Genomic DNA, 22,095 nt, shown 5'->3' with positions numbered 1-22,095 from the left:
ATAAACTCCATACTCTCAATGAACCTCTCAGGATCTTCATTGAGCAACCCATAAAATCTAGGAAATTCATGAGCCATCTTGTACACTCAAATCACAGGAAAAAACTCAACCAATCACCCCAAAACAAATAACTCTATTCCTCAGTCGTGCTTTGACTTGCAGCTAACACAGATCTCTGTTTCTTCAGGGCAATCTTCTTGAGAACTTTCTTAATTATTGCTTGGAGATGAATCACTCGAAACTTGTGATCAATGCAATTCTACCTTCTATGCCCACACCCACTGCATAACTCACAATGTATCACCTGCATACGAGGCGTTCTCTTCATAGCTCATCAAATTACACCCAAGATTCAGACAAGAATCTTCAGCGAGGATTACCAAAAAGTGAGCAAACCAAAAAAAGTGAGCAAGCCAAAAAAAACAATCAAAACAAAATAAGAATAGATTGACAAATCCTTCTTTTAGCAACTTTCTAAGTCCTTCAAAAGTCCATGAGAGAGTGGGACCTATGTCTGCATCATTAGTAAAGACACACCCTATCTTCGCTCACTTTTACTCATTCAATTTTTTGTAATCCTTCATAATCAAGTTGTCTCTCTCCATCAATATAAGTGAGATCACCAATGAAATCTTGCACACAAGTCAAAAGTTTCATAGGACTTCTTGAATGGAATAGTCCGCATTACATGCATGTGCAAATGCTTGGTTTTTGAAACTCTATTCACTCTTGGAACAAAACCCATGTTTTTCTGTATGCCAAAAAACCCTCCCTAATGAATCACTCTTACAAAGAGTAAGTACATCCCTTTCTTTAAAATGAATTAAATTTCAAAACAAATCAATCTTTGCTTATAAAAATTAATGGTAGAAGCTAAAATAGACAAGATATTAATATGGTCCCTATTATGTGAACTTTCCTCTAGATCTGATGCAAGAAATCAGCTAATTGTTTATTAAATTTACATTTTGATGCATGAAGTTTTACTAAATGGTGCAAAAGGTCATGATAATAATCTAAATCATGCCTTGCCATTCGTTTTGATATGTAACATGACCCCATTTGGATTTGTAAATCAAAAGATACAAGACGTCGAAATTCTCATCTTTTGGGCCAAAAGAGGGAGCGCGTTAACGCACTGCCTCTTTTGGCCCAAAAGATGAGAATTTTGACGTCCTGGTTCTTTTGATTTATAGATCCAAATGGGGTCATGTTACATATCAAAACAAATGGCAAGGCATGATTTAGATGATTATCGTGACCTTTTGCATCATTTAGTAAAACTTCATGCATCAAAATGTGAATTTAATGGAATTTTTGCCAATTTCTTACACCAGATTTAGAGCAAGGCCACTCATAATAGGAGCATGCTAGAACTCTATCTACATATTGGGACAAAAACAATCAAATTTTTTCTATGCAAGTTGTTTTGATGAAAATATATAGAACACTTTTACCAAGGTAGACTTTCAATAACATGTTATGATATGTTCGATGTTGAAGTTTTTATTGAATGATGCACTTTAACTATATACTACTTGTTGGTAGCCAAAGAATTTCTATGCAAGCTCATCTCATTAGAATAAATAACGCTATCACTAATGTAGACTTACAAGCTTATGTTATAATCATATTCAAAATTATGGTGATACTATAAAGCTTTATTAACGAGATCAATACACACATATAGTGAGGTTATGTTTTTATCAAGTGATGCACTTCAACTATATAGTACCTGTTATTAATAGCCAAAGTATTTCTATTTATTAATGATGAGTACATACATACATGAGATTATGTGTTGGTAGCCCAACCATTTATGCTTTACTCGCTTTTTCTCGCTCGCTTATTTGGTCTTAGTCACTCGACATTGCTCACTTGATCGACTGCCTCATCTTCAGCCAACCCACAAAAAATAGATTAAATCTCACCCAACCCTTCCAGGCTCTCTTGTTTCGAGTGCACACTATCTCAATTCAAGACCCACAATGTTTTTGTGTACTCCCCCCAGCAAGATCGCCAAAAAAGATATGAGAAAACAAAAGAGGAACACGGCTAAAAAACAACAGATAATCTTCAGACTGGAAGATATTGAGGCCGGGGCAATCATGGAATCAGAACTGCAGTGTGCACTGGCTCCAAGAGACAACAGCCTAGCACACCATCCAGAGCATGGATCCAAATACAAGAATCGTGTCATACACAAGCTCATTGCAATCATTTCCAGACACAAAGCGGAAGATCCACGAATCACCAATCCCAAAATAAATATCAATCTTAGGATAACGTAAGGCCCACAAGCATCTTGTGACAGCACAAGAAACATCAAAATATAGGAAATGAACCCATAGCTCAGTGGAAAAGGTCTCTCTTTATGTGCATCAGGAACCAATCACGTACTGCTTCACAGATGTCTTCTTGTCTCAGACCGAATTGCACATGGAGCCAGCAAAAAACTCTTTTAATGACGAACATAAGTCAGCGATCAAGCTTCCTCATCAAATCAGCAACCCACCAATCACGTGGTCGTAGGTAGACAAATCAGCGCCTATATTAAACTGCCTTTGCCTTATCGCCATCTAGTGAGTTCAGAAGAGCAGCCAAGGAGAAACTCAAATGAACTCTCAAATCTAGTAAAGCAGCCAACAACCTGACAAACTCTTGTCTCAAGAAAATTCGATCAATCCATTGGCATACTGATCGCTCTCACACCACACCAACGGACAAAAGACACCAACAGCAAGGCGTTCTTCTCTCTTACTATCAGGAAATCAGAGTCAATCAAAAAATGACGTAGGAGCACCTTTCAATTCAACAGCAAGAACATTTTCCCTTCGATCGTGAAACCATTGTTGTGAACTAGCCCGTCATTGAAGCCTTCTTCTCAGGAAATATCCCACAATCAAATCAGCAAATGATCACAACAACAAGAACGTATCACAAAGAAGTCGTCCAGTTCCCTTAGAACGAATCACAATCAGCAACCAGCCTTTCAATACCCTCATGATGAGTCCAGTTCCCTTAGAACTTCATCGTTGAAGAAGAAACTGAATTGCGTTTCTTTGCTTCGACTCTTCTTTCTTCTCCCCCTTCGCACTTCCTCTCACCTACGATGTTAGGCTCTCCCCTTCATTTGCATGCCAACCCCCTCCTTGAGATAGCCACGGATCCATCACCCTTTTGGAAACTCTAGCAATCTTCCACCACGTAACATGGTAGCTCCCCTCTTCCTCTAAGCGTTTCACTTGATCACGTAGCCAGCTTGCACATCCATGCAGAACTCCTAAATTTGCTAGCCACCTCATTTCATGCATCAAACCACTCTCTTTTCCCCTTTCCAAAAAACATACACCAAGCAATTAATGCCCCACACACATTCAATGCACATTCCTTCAAATCCAAGAAAAATCACAACCAACCACAAATTTTGACCCAATGCTGATACATAGTAAGACTCATATCCATCCTCAATTTTTGATATCACTCATGACAAAGAAAACTCAAAATCCAGTGTGAATAAATGAAAAAATAATAATAATCCAATCACACACAAAAACCTCGTCACATTGGATACCACAAATGCTCTGGATATGGGTGTACCCACACTGCTTCTCATCATTTTCCATGTGCCCCTGCAAAAAAGCATTTTTTATTTATCTTGAAATATATACAGCCATTCATCATAGTTCCAAAAGTAGTCTCTGGTATCCCGTGACCCAGACCAAAACATAAAAGTGCATATCTATGTGCATACCCCTTATTATGTACAATGCACAAGATCTTACTATATTTTTTGACCTATCAACGTCACCAATAGAACGAATGCCTTTTGACCAAATGAAGTAAGAGCACCTAGGGGGTTGTAAGGCTAATGGGTAATCAAACACCTTCAACCCATGTATATTGTCAGCATGCAAGGAGTTACCACTTGGAGAGGATCGTCCCACCCATTTGAGATGTGAGAGAACTAGGTGAATCAGCTCATATACAGGTTTGAGCTACTACTCCTCCCTATCTCCCCCCGCCCCCCCCTCCTTTCTTCAGCTCCTTTCCTCCCCTCTCCCTCTCCCTCACCTACCTTGCCTCTTCTTTCCTCGGCTTCCCTCTCCTCCCCTCGGTGGGCTCTACCTTCCCCCTCGTGGGCTGGCTTGCCCTCCCCCCTCCCGTGGGCTCTACCTCACACCCGCGTGCTAGCCTGCCCCCTACCGTCCCCCCACTTCCTTCAGCCCTTCCCCTCCCCCGCCTTGCCTCCTCCTCCCTCAGCTTCCCTCTTCTCCCCCTGGTGGGCTCTACCCTGCCCCCTCATGGGCTGGCTTGCCCCCCCCGGTCCCGTGGGCTCTACCTCATGCCTACGTGCCAGCCTGCCCCCCCGGCCCACCAACCCCTCTCCGCCTCCCCTCCCTACCCTACCGCCTCCTCCTCCCCCCCCCCCCCTCCTTTCCCTGTCTCCTTTCCTTCCTCCCCTAGGCTGATACCTAGCCCCGCTCCTCTCTTTTAGCTCCCTTCTCCCTCCCAAAAAAAGAAATTTAAAACTCAACTTACCCATTCTCCTTTAGCCCTCCTGTAGTAGCAGGGATTTGCTGGACGAAGCTTTTTAGTGTTTGAATTGACCTTTCCATTCTCGATTGACGAATGGATTCCCATTCAACCAATCCTCAACTGCTTCCACCGGCCATGGGAATCGTCATTTTTTTTAAAAGATGAGTTGTAGCGGCTCAAGAAGGACATAGACGTTGAGGGATCTACTACATTCTTTGCACACATCTATGGATTTTATCCTTCCAGGCTACAAGCCAGAGATAGGATGCTTGCAGCTTTACCTACCAGCCTCACCGCTCGACCTAAAGATGTTCTCTTGTTGGGACGAGGTTTTTTTCAAGTAGCTTTTGATTCTCCAAAGGCTATGAGCACCTTGCTTTAAGCCAACCCTCTGCAATTGGGCTAAACAAGGATTTTTTTGGTTCATTTCACACTGGCAGTGATCAGTATGGCACCTCCCTCTTCATTAGGTTTCCCAGACTTCCTCAGGTTATCATTGCCCTCTTGCCCTCATTCAAGATTGTCATTGAAATCCCTACCCCTTCTTGGGTTGCCTTCTACTATAGCAGAGGCAATCAAATCAAACTGGGTACCTAGAGTCAAAACTGTGGGCAGACATGGTCAGTGCGTCATTTGTAGGACCTTTGGGACCTTTGGGCACTTCGCTTAATATTGCTTCTGAAAGAAGACGAGGCCTAAAAAGTGTTCTGGTACAGCTTCTCCTCTACTTCCTTAGAGTGCTCCACCACGACAATGTTGCTACAGCTCCTCCACGACAAAGCGCTCCTTCGACACTGACTTCACGCGTTACACGACCAGCACCTGTGGCACCTACTGTCCTTCAATGGGCTTCGGTCTCGGTTTGAACTCCACCTCCCAATGATAAGACAACTGCTGCTCTAGAGGCTGCTCCCATTGAGGCCATGGGCATTCCCGTTCTAGTGGATGGCCCCATTGAGGCTATTGTTCCTGTTCATGTTGGGACCTCTATTGTTACTTCTGCAGTTTCGAAGGCTATTGCTCAGGATACTGCTCAGATTTCAGTTCCCCTTGTCCAGTGATATCTGAGGTTACTTCCTGCTTACCTTAGGATGCTGCTTCAGACGATGCCTTGATTGCAGCTTCCTCTCTTGACCGTATTGCAGATCTTTGTGGTCATAGTTCTTCCGAGCATGCTCTTCCTTTGTCCGTGTCTTCCCTCCTGGATAGAGGGAACGGTGTTGCATCCACCATCCCTCCAGTTTTGATTGCATGCATTTTACGTACCCCAATGCGAGACCTAAACTTTAGGAATTCTTTTTCGGCCTTGGCAGATCTAGCAGGCTTTCCTGATGAGGATTTCGTGCCTTCCACCTTTGGTGAGGTAGCGGTTGGTATTCCTTTTGATCTCAGGTTGGCTTCCTCCTTGAGCGGATGGGTTCTTTCACCCATAGATTTTCCTTTGCTTGGTTCTCTCCCTTGCTCTTCGAGCAAGAGTTCTTTCCTCATTCATTGGTTTTTTAGAGTTTGGTTCTGATTCTCAGTCCTACCTAGACCCTGACCCAGTTCTCTTGGCCTTGGGTCCATGGAGATTGTGGCTCTATGGTGGGGCCTCCATAAAGTATCTGCAATGGGACCCAGGGGAGTGGGAATGGATTGATGAATGGCATTGAGAGAAGAGCCTCCCCTTCTTTCGTTACACTGTAAGTAATGGCAGGAGGTTTCATATCAGTTGCAAAGGCTGGAGACCCTCCAGGGCTACCCATTGGGAGAATTTTCAGATTTCTAATGATTTGCAGAAATTTTTTTGGAAGAGGCTCTAGAAATCCCATAGGAATATAAAAATCACTTTATTCTTTTGGCTTTCTATTCATGGTGGGATTGCAATTAACTTGTGGAGGTCCAGGTTTGGGGCAGACTCTACGTGTCCTCGTTGCCACTCTGCGGTGGAATCAGTTCAGCGTTGCTTATGGGACTGCAGATAGGCGAGGACTATCTGGAAAGGGATTGCTAGGTTTTCAGCACCGTTGCCCTCCATCCTTTATTTATGATCTGGGGTTCAATTGCTTGGATTTCCCTTTCAGGTCCTTAGGTGTTTTACGAGAGAGCGGTACTTGTTTCAGTGGATTCCTCTAGGGAGATTCTGGCTAGCATTTCAGGGTGGCATATCTGGAGAGCTAGATGCACAGAGGCCTTAGACCATTCCCAGAACCACACTTCTGGATCCTGATACTTTGTTTAGTATTTGGATAGATACTATACAGGTTCGGGCTAACAAGAAATGCACTTCAGGGATCCTCTCGAGCGGCCTTTGCAAGGAGGGTTGCTTTCCTTAGGGAATGAAGAAGCTCCCCTTCCTTCTCGGACTCTTCTACAGGATTGTGGTGGCATTTCAGCCTCAGCCTTGGATTTGTTCTGCCTCTTTTAGAGGAGTTTTTGGCCACCTTAAGGCCTTATTTCATGGACTACATGTTGTATTTTCGCTTTGAGCTTGCTCTCGCAGGTTTCGTTCATACTAATATAAGTCTTTTTCTTGAAAAAGGAAAAAAGAGATGCGACAAGATTCGTTTCCAGTCTGTAATCATCCAGACGAACAAAAGAGCGGGACCTAATTTTGCCATGAATATGCCCAAGAAGGCCGGCCCATTGCTTTGTGCTCCAATGGCCAAATACATTAGATCCAAGATGCAGAAGCGATTGCCTCATCTTGGCAGCCCAAGGCCGATCAATCTTACGAAGACACACATGTAAACGCTAGGAGGCCAATTTCCAATATTCCAATTTCTTCTTGAGCTTTTCAAGCACCCAATCCATTTGCTGCCTGCGAGCGACTTTCCACCCTAATGGGTAACTTAGATGACGCACCAACTGCACAAGCGAGACTATTTCCCGAGGCCACAGTAAATTATGCCAATCGTTCGTATGAAAAGAAATGAGATTAGATTTCGTAAAATTGACATGTAGGCCAGCTGCCAGACCAAATAAAGATAAAGCATTCATAATGTAGGATAGATCCCTTTCTGTATTTTGCAACGTGAAGAAATAATCATCTGTGTAAGCCTTTGCTATCATTGGCTTGCTACCATGCATTTTCAAACCATGCAACTCACCAGAGGCCAATGGATGTCGATATAGATAGCATTGGATGCGTGGCAATTGCATAAAGTAATGCAGTTAGTGGGCATCCTTGATGTATGGATCGAGACAAAACGCATTCAGCCATAATGTCACTTCCAAGGATGCCAACAGCCTTACTATCCTGGTATAGCCAGTAAATAATATTTTGCATTTTTGGGCCAAATCCTAAAGAAAGCTTTGTATGCAAGATGAAATCCTATTGCACCATATCAAAGGCTTTAGCAGTATCCACCTGTAGAAGTATTACATGCTCTATATATTTGAAGCATTAGGGATGTTATCAGTAATGTGTCCATGGGGAATGAAGCCATATTGAGCAAGGTGTAAACACGAATGCAAAGAATCCTTGATACAATTGAGTAGCATCTTGGCAACCAACTTGTAGATAACATGCTAAGAGTAATGGGCCTCTAGTGTGCAAAGGACTCACATAGATGCTTCTTAGGTAATAGTTTGACTAAACCCTTTTTCTAGGAAGCTGGCATCAGTTGAGTTTCCCAGGCATAATTGATCATAAATAAAGGTGCCGATGCGATGGCATCATTACATACCAGAAAGAATTCTACACACACAAACTCACGCATGACATGAACCTACACCTCAACCACCAAGACCCACACGTTTTTGTATAGGTAGCAGATGCATAATTTTACTTTAAGATTTTGGGTTGATCGAGTTTAGTGTGTATGCGCATTGCGCGTGCAAATATATTACTCTCTCTCTCTCTCTCTCCCACCCCCACCCCCCCTCTCTTTCCCCCCCCCTCCTCCCTCGCGCCCCCCCCCCCTCCCCCCTTCCCCCTTCTTTCTCATGCATACAATCATGTATCTATGCCATTCTTTAGTAGTGGTTAGTATGGATAGCACATTTTATGGTATGGTATCGATGATCCATTTATTTTCTTTCTTTGTATACCAAATTCATTGTGCTTGTCCTTATAGCTTATTCTATATTGGACAACGTTTCGTCTTCATTCCACTACCTTTTCTCTTATCTATGTGAAGCATGTGTGTGTTTGTTTATATAATTTTCTATCTATAGTTGGGGGGTATTGATACCTCAAAGGCATTGTTACATGGACAGGAAGACTTGCCTTTGCAATTGACTGAAGTTCAATATCCCAAGAACATCACGATAAGAAATGTTGCATATTTTATGGTGGCTCCAACATTGTGCTACCAGGTAAGGGCCACTATCCCAATGAATGTGCTCCATACTTTATTTGTATATGTGATTAACCCAAGCTATTTGAGATTTGTTTCAAAGGAGTTGCAGGATGTTTCCATGCACAGTTGTGTAAATCTAAAGATAACTGGCATGTCTGATGTTCATGGTAAATTTGACGAAAGCACAATGTTGGTTTTTCATCTATATTTGTTGACAGGTCAGTTATCCACAGACCGAAAAAATAAGGAAACGTTGGGTTCTCCGGCAGCTACTCAAGCTCATTGTTTTCTCAGGGTTAATGGGTTTTATAACAGAACAGGTTATTTTCTTTCTTTCTTAAAAAAGGGGTAGAATTTCTTGTCTGGAAGACACCTGATTTGACCATTTGTGTTAGTTCTCAAAACATATTTGAGTATTTCATACCTGATTAGACCATTTGTGTTAGTTCTTAAAACATATTTGAGTATTTCTCCACATTACATTAGTTCTTTGATATTTTTGGGCAGCAGGTGAAATCATAAAGTGGCTGTAGAAAATGGTTATTAAGTCTATATGGAGCATGTTTGCTTGTATTGAGATGTCGGTGCTATCTCTGGTCATGCTTTAGTCTGCCCTACACAAATCAAAGCTTGACAGAAATTCGGTATGATCGTCTGCCTATCAATTTACAAAAGCCATCATATGGGTGGCCTGTGCATGTTCTAGCTTTCAACTTCTTTCCTGAGTGCAGATGTGATCACATGTGGTCATCATCATGCCAGAAAAAAGCTAATAATTGGAGCCATGTGTATAAACTCATTTGAACTTAGGAGTCTACACTTTGAAAGTGGAGGTAGAATTTGAATTGAACTGGCTGTGAGCTGCAGAAGCTGAAATTATGGAAGTGGAATTGAAGATACATTAAAAAGAGCTTGACAACCAAGGAGTGGGGACAAGACGAGGTTGCTGTTTATTGTGCTCCGTTTCACGCAAATAGGCTTAGTAGGGTATATGGGTCCACCTTTCAAGGCAGCTCGTGAGGAGACTAATACTGTAAAAGTGTGCCCAGACACAGGGCTTTTCTGAGTGATGGATGGATGAGTTATTCATGGCTAGTGCAGCATTTCAAGACATGAGTGTAGCACGAGTATTAAAAGAAGAACTTCCCCTTTTTGAGCTATCTTTGGAGCACACGTCATTTACCCAATTCATTGGATGGGCATTGGAGAAGCTCCCAATGATCAAGTGCAGGAAGTTAGGGTTTGTACAAAAAGTGAGGAGGAACTAGAGGACATCTAGAGCATGAAGACAAATACATAAAACACGAGAATAGCCCTACAATGTACAATCTTCAAAATTTTATGTACACAATCCACGTGCCGGTTAATAAAAAATACTGCTGAGTTTGCCGCGTTCTCTTTGCCTGCAACATGCATAGGGCATGTTCATAATTATCCTATTCTTTCTTTCAGCAGCAGCATTCTGTACTAGAGTGCACTGCCTTAGTCTGCCTCAAGATGTCTAGCATGTATTCTACAATACTTGTATGAACCAAGTCAGGAAATGGCTCCTTGTGTTGCTTGCCATACACACACCCTTATCAGAACACCCACTTTTTGATCCTAGTAGACCATCAACGAAATTGTTCTTTTCCTTAAATTGAAGGGAAAGGAAATTCAGATGTTTGAGCCTTTGATACACAAATTCGCTTCACTTTTGAGCATGTGCATGCCATTCTGCCAGGTTGCATCAATGCTAGCTGCTGATAGAGTGCATCATCTCTCACACTATGTGCAAGAATTCCATCCTGATTGAACATTATACATTTCTTGTTGGCAAAGAGAACAGTGGCTTTTTAATTAGTGATTTTGGTAAAAATATTAAATGGTTTGTTGGTATCGGCACATCTAACACGTGACATATGTCTTTTTGTGATCCATTAATGAGATTCATTGTGATATTTCATTTTTCCCCCCCATAAAAAAAACTTCTATTAAGTATGAATAAAACCCACAACAGCAAAAACTCAAGACTACTATGGCATTCATTGTTGTGATATTTCCAATGCTCTCAATTGATAATTTGTTGGTACATGCACTCCAGCATTGGCAAGGAACACATAGAGGGAGCTGGCGAGCTCACCTCCCAATCATAGATCCAGTACATCAGATCTCCCACTGAGCCTGAGGGTAGGCCAACACCAAACCCACATCCTCTCCCAAGCATTTGCGTCTCATACCAGGGGTTGACTAGGCTTGCCGAGAGTCCATCCTTGTGGATTCTCCATTGCCCAAATATATGAGCCCATGGCTCATATTTATAGACTCACCCAAGGGTCCTCCTAACTTTAGGATACCTGCACACTAGGTGTGGTATTAATTTAACATCAGAGTTTTACTAACTCTAAAGGACTACTTCAAATTGCTCATGTTCTAGGACCTAACCCCATTCTATTGCCAGCTCATATTATGTCCTAAGGGGGACATAACATCCTGTCAGCTCAAAACTACCTTACCCTAGGAAGTTTTGAGTGAGAAGCTCAAGAAATTGTCGCTTGATGGACAGGTGCTATAATCATCAGACCGATCTTTCCATTCTATTAGGAACTCAGGAATACTCCTATTCCTAGGCGGTCGCCTTATAATCTAGAATGCCTCTAGTTCATGGGGATATAGATTATAAGCTCCTCTAAATTCAATGGAAACTGAAGTGTCTTTTGCACCCAAAACCTCTTTCATCCAACTGCCATGAAAGACTAGATGCACCCGCACTCCAAGGGTAGCTCTAACTCATAGGCAACATCGTTATTACACGAATCACTCATAAGGCCCACAAAAATGAGGAGAGTGTTTGTAAACCATTCCTATTCCTAATATCTAAGAATCCTTAGGAATTTTCAAATATACAAACTGGCGAAGCATGAACATTTGAGGCAAACGCTTCTGATTAGCATAAAATCTAGCTCTATCTTTAGCCATACGTAAGTTCTCTTTAGCAAACAACAGCATTTCATGTTGTTTTAGGAAAAAGTTAGAAGCAACTCGAACCTTGATGTCGTGAAGCCCAATGGTCCATGGAGCCTTAGGCTAAAAACCATACGTTGTCATGCATGGACTCAGCTTAGTGCTGTATGCTTTGCACTATTTTATGCAAATGAAGCCATTGGAAGATATTAGATTGCTTACCAGAAACTAAGACACAAAGCATGTCTTCGAGCATCTGATTCAATGTCTGGATGATAAGCTGAACTCATGTGCAACTTTGTGTCCAACTCTTTCAACACTTCACGCCAGAAATGATATGTACACCTTAGGTCTCCCTCTTCCCCTCTTATGGTTGCTATCCTGAAAGCATGGGCCAGCTTCAGGAGTACTCTTCGCAGGATTCCCCCATCCACCTGTGAAGAGATTGAAAGGCAGCCTATCATGTGGAATGACAAGATTTTGGATGAGCTTGGCAGACCACTTGGAGCTTCTCCTTACATGCAGTGGCCAAGATGGGAGAGGGGCCTTGCATCTATAGTGGGAGCATGGAAAGCCTTCAGGAAGCTTCCTGCAGACCGACAGGCCCAGATGGTTCTTAATCTTAGAGGGAGTGCAGGGAGAGTCCAACAGATTGATGCAGCCTTGCCCTTGGATTGGGTGGACATAGATGACATGCCTATTACTTGCTCCACCTGGATGGGGGCATTTTCTAGATTGGGAGTTCCTTTACAGATGATTGCTTTTCTTGACACACATGAGGATATCTTGTTTTTTATGTTTCTTCGGGGGGCAGGCTGTCCAAATCCACAGACGATATCTTGTTGGAGGTACCGTTTCAGCCAGTCAGGATAGTGGGCTTCATGGAGCATGGCTCTCTTTCACAGTGGTACTTGGATCCTGACCCGCTTCTCCTCGCCCTTGGCTCATGGAGTCTGTGGCTCTATGGAGGTGTCCCAATTAAGTTTTTGTAGTGGGACCCTAGGGAATGGGAATAGATAGATGAAGGGCACCGAGAGAAGGGCATCCCCTTCTTTCATTACACGGTCAGTAATGCTAGGTAATCCCAGCTCAGTTGTAGGGGTCAGAGGCCCACCAGAGCTCATCATTGGGAGAACTTTCAGATTCTTGCTGACTTGCAGAAATTTTTTTGGTAGAGACTCTGGAAATCCCACCGGAATAGAAAAATCACTCTCTTCTTTTGGCTTTCTATTCATGGTGGGATAGCAGTAAACCATTGGAGATCCAGGTTCGGAGCTGACCCTTCTTGCCCTCGCAGCCTTTTTGCTTTGGAGACAATACAACACTGCCTTTGGGATTGCAGACATGCGAGAATCATATGGAAGGGGATTGCAAGACTTTTCAGCACTTTTGTTTGCCTACCTTTTTATATGACCTGGGTATCAGTGGCTTGGCTTACTCTTTCAGGGCCCGAGGTACTTTTTGAGAGACTTGATTCCTCTTGGGCTCTTCACATCCGACGACACCTTGTGGAGTCGTGCTCTCTAGAGGATGTTTTGGCCACTCTTTTCAGGGCTGCTCACTCCTCGGTCGACTCTCCATGGGAGATCCTAGCTAGCATTGTAGCATGGCACATTTGGAGAGCCAGATGCACTGAGGCTTTGGAGGGTTCTCAGGTTCACCCTTCTCAGATCTTGGCTAGTACTTGGACAGATACGATACACACTCTGATGGCCATTTGGGCGACCATGCAAGGATCATCTTGAGCAGCCTCCTCCAAGAGAGTTACTTTTCTCAGAGATTGGAGAGACTCTCCCTTCTTTGTTGAGACTTCTACAGGGTTGAGATGACATTTTCAGCCTCAGCCTTGGTTTCTTTCTACCTCATTCCTCTGAGGTGTTTTTTATTACATGCTTAGCATGGTGTATTTCCGCACAGAGCTTGCTCTAGCGGGTTTCTTTCTTACTTAATAGAAGTCTCTTTTTTGAAAAAAAAAAAAGAAGAAATGATATGTAAATCTTGGATCAAGATCATTAATGATCTTAGCTAGCAACCCATAAAGGGTACATAACTTTTCTACAAACAAGTGGGCTAGTTGTGGTGGGGTTATTGGAGTCACTCTTGGGATGAATTTGGCTGTCTTGGTCAGATGATCCACAACCACCTAAACAAAATCATGGTGCTTTTGAGCACAACGTAGTCCAACTATGAAATCCATGGGGATACATACTTCCCTATTTCTTATCAGGAATTTCCAAAGGATGTAGCATGCCACCCTGTCTAAGGTGTTACGACTTTTTGGCGCCTCGATCTCACTTCCTCAATGGTGGCCCTAAAAGTGAAGATTCAGTCAAGGGTGGAGTGCTGTCGTTGAAAATCTGCTTGTCCTAGAGCCCACTGCCCATGTGCGTCTATGTGATTGGTGATCTGCCTCTCTAGTACCGACCCATATATCTTGGCCAAGTTGTGGCCAATCATAAGAGCACAGTAGTTCGCAATGTCCAGGGGGTCCCCTGCTTTGTGTATGGGCATAATGATGGTGGTGCTTCAAGTAGATGGGAAGCCGTGGCATATAGCGTGGTTATCCGAGGCATGGGTGAGGTCTGCATCATCTCCAAGTAGTAGATCTAGGAGCTCACAAGCTAAATGACTCACGTAGACTGGATCAAGAGCATGGTCAAAATGGACCTGGGTACGGGTCCGGTGTGGGGGGGGGGGGGGGGCTGCCTTGTGGGTGACTAGAATGGTAGCCGAGATGCTAAAAGCTAGGTATGAGTGGTCAGTGCTGCCACGCGGTGGGGAGGACAATGAAATTGTGTATCCATGATACAAAGGCCAAGGGACCCATCAGATAATCTATCGTACTGGTCCCTCCACCATGTGGGAAGCAAGTGATCCCACCAGATGATTGGCCATTCCTAGAGACCGTTATATATAATCAAGTTGTGGACAGCTCCCAGCTCAGGTAGATGATGCCCATACCTTGTCACATGTTGTGCATCTGAGTATCCCACTATCCTGAGCTCTATTGGATCTAGTTCTGGTACTATGAGAGAGTCACCTCAAAGTCCAGCAAGTCCAGACATTGAATGGATGATCGCATGGATGCCTTTCTTTTGGAACTTCCCCTATGTACATTGATTTGATCTATAGATGTAATAAACTTTCTTGCCATTAAAAAAGGCTCTTGCACTAAACAATGGGGCGCTAGAGAGCTAAAGAATGTTATATTCACCTTCAAAAATTGGTAGGGTTGCTTGTTTACTGGTATGAATCTCAATTTTCATATGATTTTTACTTCGAAAAAGAACGTTTTGAAGACTTCTAACACAATGTATGGTCATAACTGGATAAGGTTTTATCTTGTTTTGGCAGTATATCAATCCAACAGTAAAGAATTCACAGCATCCATTGAGAGGAAACTATCTCTATGCGATTGAGAGGGTGTTGAAGCTCTCAATTCCAACTCTTTATGTTTGGCTGTGCATATTCTATTGCACATTCCATCTTTGGTACACATTCTTCTTCTTTTGTTCTCAATTGCCAGTGGCTAACCATAGTGGGAGCTAGTACTGTGCATGCCTTTGTTGGCAGAAAGCAGGCATGCTTCCATTTGTCGGCAATTGTGGTTGTTCATATATCTTATTAGATATCTAATAAATAGCTCTTAGAAAAATTGTACATTAATAGAAAATTATGAATTCTTTCTGTAGGCTGAACATCATTGCTGAGTTAACTTACTTTGGAGATCGGGAGTTCTACAAAGATTGGTGGAATGCAAAGACAGTGGAGGAGGTAAGTGGTTTGCCATAATGACTTTGTTAACATTACTAGCATTTTATGTTTCAAGCTTGCTCTGCATGGCTTCCATCCTCAAACACAGAAATACTTCTTTCCATAATGAATATGGGTTTTGTTGTGTGGTGCATTTGGCTACTTCTCCAATTTGGTCGTCATTTTGGATCACAGTATTGGAAGATGTGGAACATGGTTAGTCTACTATCTACGATCCTTTTGAGATTTCAATTCTGAAGTTTCAGTTAAGTCATATTGTTGAGTGAATTTGGCAAAACTCTCAAGTTTCAATTAAGTCATTTTGTTGAATGAATTTGTTTGAGCTCACCCCTGTGTTGGCAGGGACTGTGTGTTTGTTTGTCCCTATTTTCTAAATATAGTTTAGGGGGTTTTATTTTGCTTTCTGTAAACTCGCTGTGTGTGTGCACAGGTTGTAGTGTTGGCATTCACCTACCATTAGGGTCTGACCTCAAGTACATATTCATGAAATTATAGATTGGCTTGTTTTTCATAGTCAGCCTTCCCAATGCCAATTATGTTTGTATTTTGTTTCTTCAGATGTTCCATAAGCAATAATTGTTGTGACATAGTTTCTCTATGGTTGGACAGCCTGTTCACAAATGGATGGTTCGGCATATCTACTTTCCGTGCTTGCGTAGAGGCATCTCAAAGGTGTGTAATCACATACTTTTAGTTCTAGATCGACTTTCTTCTTCCAAGGATGCATGTCTATTAAAAGGAGTTTCAAAGTTTGCTATCCAAGTAGAAGAACCTTTAGGGGTCCAAGGTCATCTATCACATTGGAAATCGACAGTTTTGAATCCAGTTGCCTCAAAACTAAGATAGGTCTCTTGGTTCACACTTGATAGTGATAGCTTTCTCTCTTTAGAGGATGAGATATCTGTAACCGGCCTTCGGGATCCCTAAAGGGCGGTGAACAATTATTAACCACCAAAAGCTATGATTTCAGCCGCTTAGAGAATAATTACAGCCAACCAGAAAATAATAACAGCCAAACAAATAATCACAGATAAACACAAGGAGCTAGATTGCCCCTGTTGTGAAGCCAGACACTAGATTGGCCCTAAAACTTAGCACCCCTTTCAGTATTTCTTTAACATATATTCAAAAGGCATCCAAATACAAGAAAAGCACGATAAATGATTTTGTCTTCACGATAAAAAGTTTGTTGCAATTTCTACTAGGAGAGGTGCAAAGATGTATGCTAGTTGTTCTATACTGCAAAAGGATTTGACTTTGAAACATAAATTTTTTTTTAAGTCTTTTGGGTTGATTTGCAACCGAAGTCTTCCTTATCTTTGTGCAGCTTGGAAGTTTCATAAAAACCCTAGCAAACCTAGATTCATTGTAACAGCTTGTAAGACTTATGTAATTGATGTCTCAAAGTGGTTGAGTTATTGCTTCAAGGCCATATTACCAATTGTTCATGACTTTGGAGAAGCCTATTGAGAGAGGCTGATGTTCCCCCTCAGATAAAAGAACTTTCCATCAATGCTTGAAGAAACAAAAAATGGCTGCCCTCTTCAGCCCCCTCTCTGTCTTCCTTCTCCCACCTCCCTCAGCCCTCTCCCTGCCTCCCGTCACCCCCTCCCTGCCTCCCTACCCTCAGCCCTACCCCCGCTTCCCTCAGCGCCTACCCCCAGCCCTACCCCCGCCTCCCTCAGCCTCCTCCTTGTTTAGGGTCGGAGCCTGTGACCCAACAGCTCAGACAGAGGGTTGACTCACAGATCATACTTGGGGACATCCCCTCCTTGTTTAGGTTCGGAGCTCGACCGACGGGGGTCACAGTAGCCCTGGTTAGATGCAGAGCTACGACCAGGAGACATACCAGGACTGCACCCTTGGGGGGACGACAACGCTCTATTGCTGACCTCATGCCTCCACTTCCACAACCCCATCCATCCTGATGTCCTACTGCTGTTGATGATGATGATGATGGTTATGATGATGTCGACGATGATGCTGAGATTGATATACATACAGTCGAGATATGACTATGTTGTACTTAGGATTTAGTACTGTCATTTTGCATTTTCTGCATTCTGCATTGGTATGGATGCTCATTGTATCAGGTTTCTCACAGTCTCATAGACTCATCAGTCTTCCGAAGACTTTAATAAACTTTCTTTCTTTCTTTCTTTCTTTCCCCGCCTCCCTACTCCTACCCCTGCCCCTACCTCTGCCTCCCTCAGCCCCCTCTCCGCCTCCCTACCCCTGCCCCTACCTCTGCCCCTACATCGCCCCTTCCCGCTTGCCCTCCCCGTCTCCCTCTGCTGCCTCCTTACCCGCCCCTTCCTCCTCCCTACCCCGTCCTTTCATCTCCTCGTCCCCACCTCATTCTCAGCTCCTCGCTTTCTCAGCCCCTCCCCCTGCCTCCCCTTTTCTTTCTTGTCCTTCTTTTTTTAATTTTCTCCTCTACAACACCTTCCTTCCTTCCTTGCCCTTTCTAATTGCAGCCTTCCCACCTCGATTCGCAATGGATTTCCAATTAGCCAATCCTATCCCGCTTCCACCGGCCACAAAACTAGTTACATTCTCAGAAGATGAGTTGCAGCAGCTCAAGAAGGATGTACGACTTGGAAGCTCTACCACTTTGATCACACACATCTTTGGGTCTCACCCTCCGGATCACAATCCAAAGACTGGATGCTCACAGCACTACCCTCAGACCTCACCCCTCGACTCAAAGATGTTCGCTTACTAGGGCGAGGTTTCTTCCAGGCTGTTTTTGATTTATCGGAGGCTACGAGCGTTGTGCTCAAAGTCGGGTTCTTGCACTTGGGACATAGAAATTTTTTTAACAAGATGAATGCTCAAAAGCATTCAAAAGACCTGCCTCAGATGTGTAGCTTGGAAGAGAGAGAGAGAGTGAGAGAGAGAGAGAGAGAAAGAAAGAAAGAAAGAAATTTTATTAAAGGTCCACGGAAGGCCATACATGGCCTATGGGACACAAAATCATCCGAAAGGAAAATACATCATCAACGATGCGCCAACTAGGTGGCCTCATCGTAATACTGCTAAGATGCCAAAAATGGCTACAAAAATCCTAGATACAAAATGAAATGAAATAGAGTACCAAAATTGCCTAGATACAAAATGTAAAATATGAAATATGAGGAACATCGTCTTCCCTAAGGGGTCTGTGATCCAAAGAAATGATGGAAGTCATGGCCATCGACCATGCCTCCTGCCATGAGTGTGAAGATCTGGGCAAGTGTCAAATGGGCTGCTGGCGGTGCCAAGTCTCCATGGAGCAATCTCCTCCGAAAATCTGCCATCATCCTCCGTCGTCTAGAAATAAAGCGACGGGTACGGCCTCTGTGTAAGATCATCCTGCGGTGCTGCCGGATCATGTCATATGTACATCCTCGGGGTGGAACCATCGGTGCTCTCTGGCAAGATGGGCTATCTCTGTGCTCATGGTCCTGCGCCTCGTCCTGCTCCTCATGAATAACCAGGTCTCTGGCAGGGATGCGACGGTGCTCTCTGAGGAATCTCTCTCTATATCTGGTGATCTCCCTGATGAACAACGCTAAGCAATACTGATCCTCATACTCCATAATCCGAGAGAGAGGTCCAAATCCGTGCCCAAATAAACAGTGAAATCTGCCACGGATCTCATAATATAAAGGGCATCTGCAAACAAAGTGCTCCTCAGTCTCCACCTCCGCCATAGTGCAACAAGGGCATATCCTAGTCTCTCGCCTGGGTCTATGTCCGGTAGCTGTACGACGCATCCTGCCGGCCTCAACGTCTAATCTGTGGGAAGATACCCTGAGCTGGCCCAAGGCAATCCTGAGTGAGTGCGACATATGAACGCCGATATATCCTGGGGATATGATGAAGCCATCCTCTGAAATCCTGAGAAAATGGTCACGATATGTGGCCATCTTCGTAGGAAGCTCCGTGGGATGAACCCAAGTGCGAAACGTGTGTAGCTGCAACAAATCTGCCCTGATAACCTGGCTGAGCTCATGTCGAGTGAGAGGGAGGCGAGGGGCATCTATGCTGTATCGAAATGGTGGCAGCCTATCCATATCCAAGCCCAGCGAGGTGAGCCATGTGGAGAGTGTGTGGTACCAACAAAAAGTATGACCTCTCTCCGCTAACATCTGCGAGGATGTCAGTGCTAGCCACGGTAATCGTGCTCTGCCTGCTGCTGAGTCTCCGAGCGCCCTAATCCTATGCAAGTACGTAACTGACTGAAATGCTGCATCTAGCGCTAGGGGTGTAGCTCCGAACTCTGCGAACGTAATCTGATGCGGTACCGTGGGCTTCGCTCTGATCAATCTGGAGAACATGATGATCTGTAACCTCTCTACTCGTCTCCAATCTGCAATCCTGAGATCTCCTGCCCAAAAGGGGCTAGCATACATGACTGCAGGTCTCACCAGCGTATCGAAAAGTAAGGACTTCGTGTCGGGATGCTGAAAATGTGACTGTGCACACTACCTCTCGAGAAGAGCCAAGGCGGCATACCCTCTACTGATCCTATCTCGTGCTGCATGCGTCATGGTGAAGACTGGACCTCTAAATGTGGCACCCAAATATGTATACTCCCTAACTAGCTCCACCTCCTGCCCATCAAATGTGAAAGAGAACTCGCCTCTCCTATAAACCTGGTATGACGTGTTGAAGACCATGACTTTGGTCTTCCCAAGGTTTACAGACAACCCTCTGTCCTGACAAAAGCTGTGGAGTGCATGGAGATGTGCCTGTAAACCCTGCTAGGAGGAAGAAATAAGAACCACGTCATCTGCATAGAGGAGAATCGGTATCGTGGATCCTGCCAGTAAAGAACCTGTACCACCCATCGTTTGTATGTACATCGCTAACTCATCGATATAGAGACCAAAGAGTGTCGGAGACAAAGGACACCCCTGCTTCACCCCTATCGTACTGCGTACTTCCGCCGACAGCCCTGCCCGTGTCCTGACTCTACCTGTGACTCTCTCATACAAGGCCATGATCGCCCATTGAATCTCCCCATTGAATCCCAAGTCACGAAGTCGCTGGAAGAGTCTGAAACGCGGCACAGTGTCAAATGCCTTTCTGAAGTCCACGAAGCAACAATAGAGCCGTTGCTTACGTGACTTCGCCTCCTCAATCAAAGCCCTGAGTGTGAGGATATGATCTAGAGTCGAGTGCTCTGCCCGAAATCCTGCCTGCCCTCTAGCTCTCATGCCTGTCGCCTCGGCATGGTCATTTATATGTCCTTCTAGAATGGTCGCATAAATCTTGGCCATGACATGGCCAATCATAATGGTCATGTAGTTCGACGCCTCCAAAGGATCCCCCGACTTGTGTATGGGTACTATGGTATTTTCTAGCCAACTAGGTGGAAGACCTGTACAAATGGACTCGTTAAAAAGACGGGGGAGGACTGTAGCTAAGGCATCAATCCCATGGATTACATACTCCGCTTGCAATCCATCATGGTCCTTAGCTCTCCCAGTCTTCAAACGATGAGCTGCTGCTCGGACACTATTGGATGAGAATAAGGCAGAGGAGGTGGGTCTAGGCACATGGGATAAGTCGATCTGTGGCTGGTCTGGAATATCATATAAAGTGGAAGTATAGGCAAGCCAAACCTGCGGGTCTGTAAGAGGAGTTTGAGATTTCAAGCGAAGGAATTTCTTCCAGAATTCCTTGGAATCACAGCTGAAAAGTAAACTTCTCAGCTCCTCCTCATTCCGGGCTAGAAATTGGCACTTTTTGCGTCGCACCAAACGCTTGTAACTCTTCTTGGTCTCAATGAGGAGGGGAGACTTCTCCTGTGTCTCAAGGCGAAGCTTCCTGCGGAGTTCTTTACACTCCTCATCATACCATCCATTACAAGGCACAAGACCGACTGGTGGAGGACTGGATGTGTGGCAAGTGACGGGGAAGGACTTGTGGGCTGCTGAGATGATGGAGGTATGTACAAGGTCCCACCGATCCTATGTGGAGGGTAGGGCATCGAGAAGGTGCGGACGGAGAAGACCACTCAGGTGCTGGCTATAAATATCATCAAACTGGTGGTCAAAATGAACCTCATAGTATGGCTGACGCTCATGATGTCTAGAAGGGGGGGCATGAGGAATCTGGGTAAGAATAAAGTGCAGACGTGCATGATCGGCTGAAGGCATAAAAGGGTCGACTGTGAGGTTATGTATAAAAGGGATTAAAGTCGGGGGACCCAAGACGTAATCAATGACGCTCGTACCACCACCCGCGAAGGGAAAACATGTGGCTGTGGATGAATGCGGCCACTGTCGAAGTCCATTATAAATGACCATGCCGTGTGATGAGAGAAGCTCCAATAGGCGATGTCCCTGATCTGTCACCTCTACCCCTCTATCTGAAGATAAGCGTGGAAAACTCTCATCTGGGGTAGCTGGAACTAAGACTGGATCCTCAGCAAAGTCCAAAATCTCTGCCTGTCTGTCTGATGTCCTCGCGTTGAAGTCTCCTAAAAGGATGACCTTTCTGCGGCGTGAGTACTCCAATACATCGGCTGACAAATCCTCAAAAGGTGACTGTCCTGGTCCATCTG

General features: G+C 44.2%; 1 protein-coding gene across 3 annotated transcripts in view; it reads left to right on the top strand.

Moving 5' to 3' along the window:
• The window catches only part of LOC147896849 (diacylglycerol O-acyltransferase 1C-like), a 206,024-nt gene that overhangs the window by 130,876 nt on the left and 53,053 nt on the right, over window positions 1-22,095 (top strand). For all 3 annotated transcript variants that reach the window (XM_087381005.1, XM_087381006.1, XM_087381007.1), the window contains 6 exons: window positions 8,740-8,838; window positions 9,041-9,142; window positions 15,120-15,256; window positions 15,458-15,539; window positions 15,714-15,734; window positions 16,149-16,211. In XM_087381005.1, coding sequence (XP_087237131.1) covers window positions 8,740-8,838; window positions 9,041-9,142; window positions 15,120-15,256; window positions 15,458-15,539; window positions 15,714-15,734; window positions 16,149-16,211 — 504 coding nt within the window. The remainder of the gene's footprint in view (window positions 1-8,739; window positions 8,839-9,040; window positions 9,143-15,119; window positions 15,257-15,457; window positions 15,540-15,713; window positions 15,735-16,148; window positions 16,212-22,095) is intronic.

This window comes from Dipteris shenzhenensis, chromosome 11 (assembly GCF_047967505.1).
Source record: "Dipteris shenzhenensis isolate YYH24624 ecotype China chromosome 11, Dip_SZ_1.0, whole genome shotgun sequence".
NCBI lineage: Eukaryota > Viridiplantae > Streptophyta > Polypodiopsida > Gleicheniales > Dipteridaceae > Dipteris > Dipteris shenzhenensis.
The sequence above is the reverse complement of the archived record's forward strand: the minus strand, read 5'-3'. Positions and strand labels throughout refer to the sequence as shown.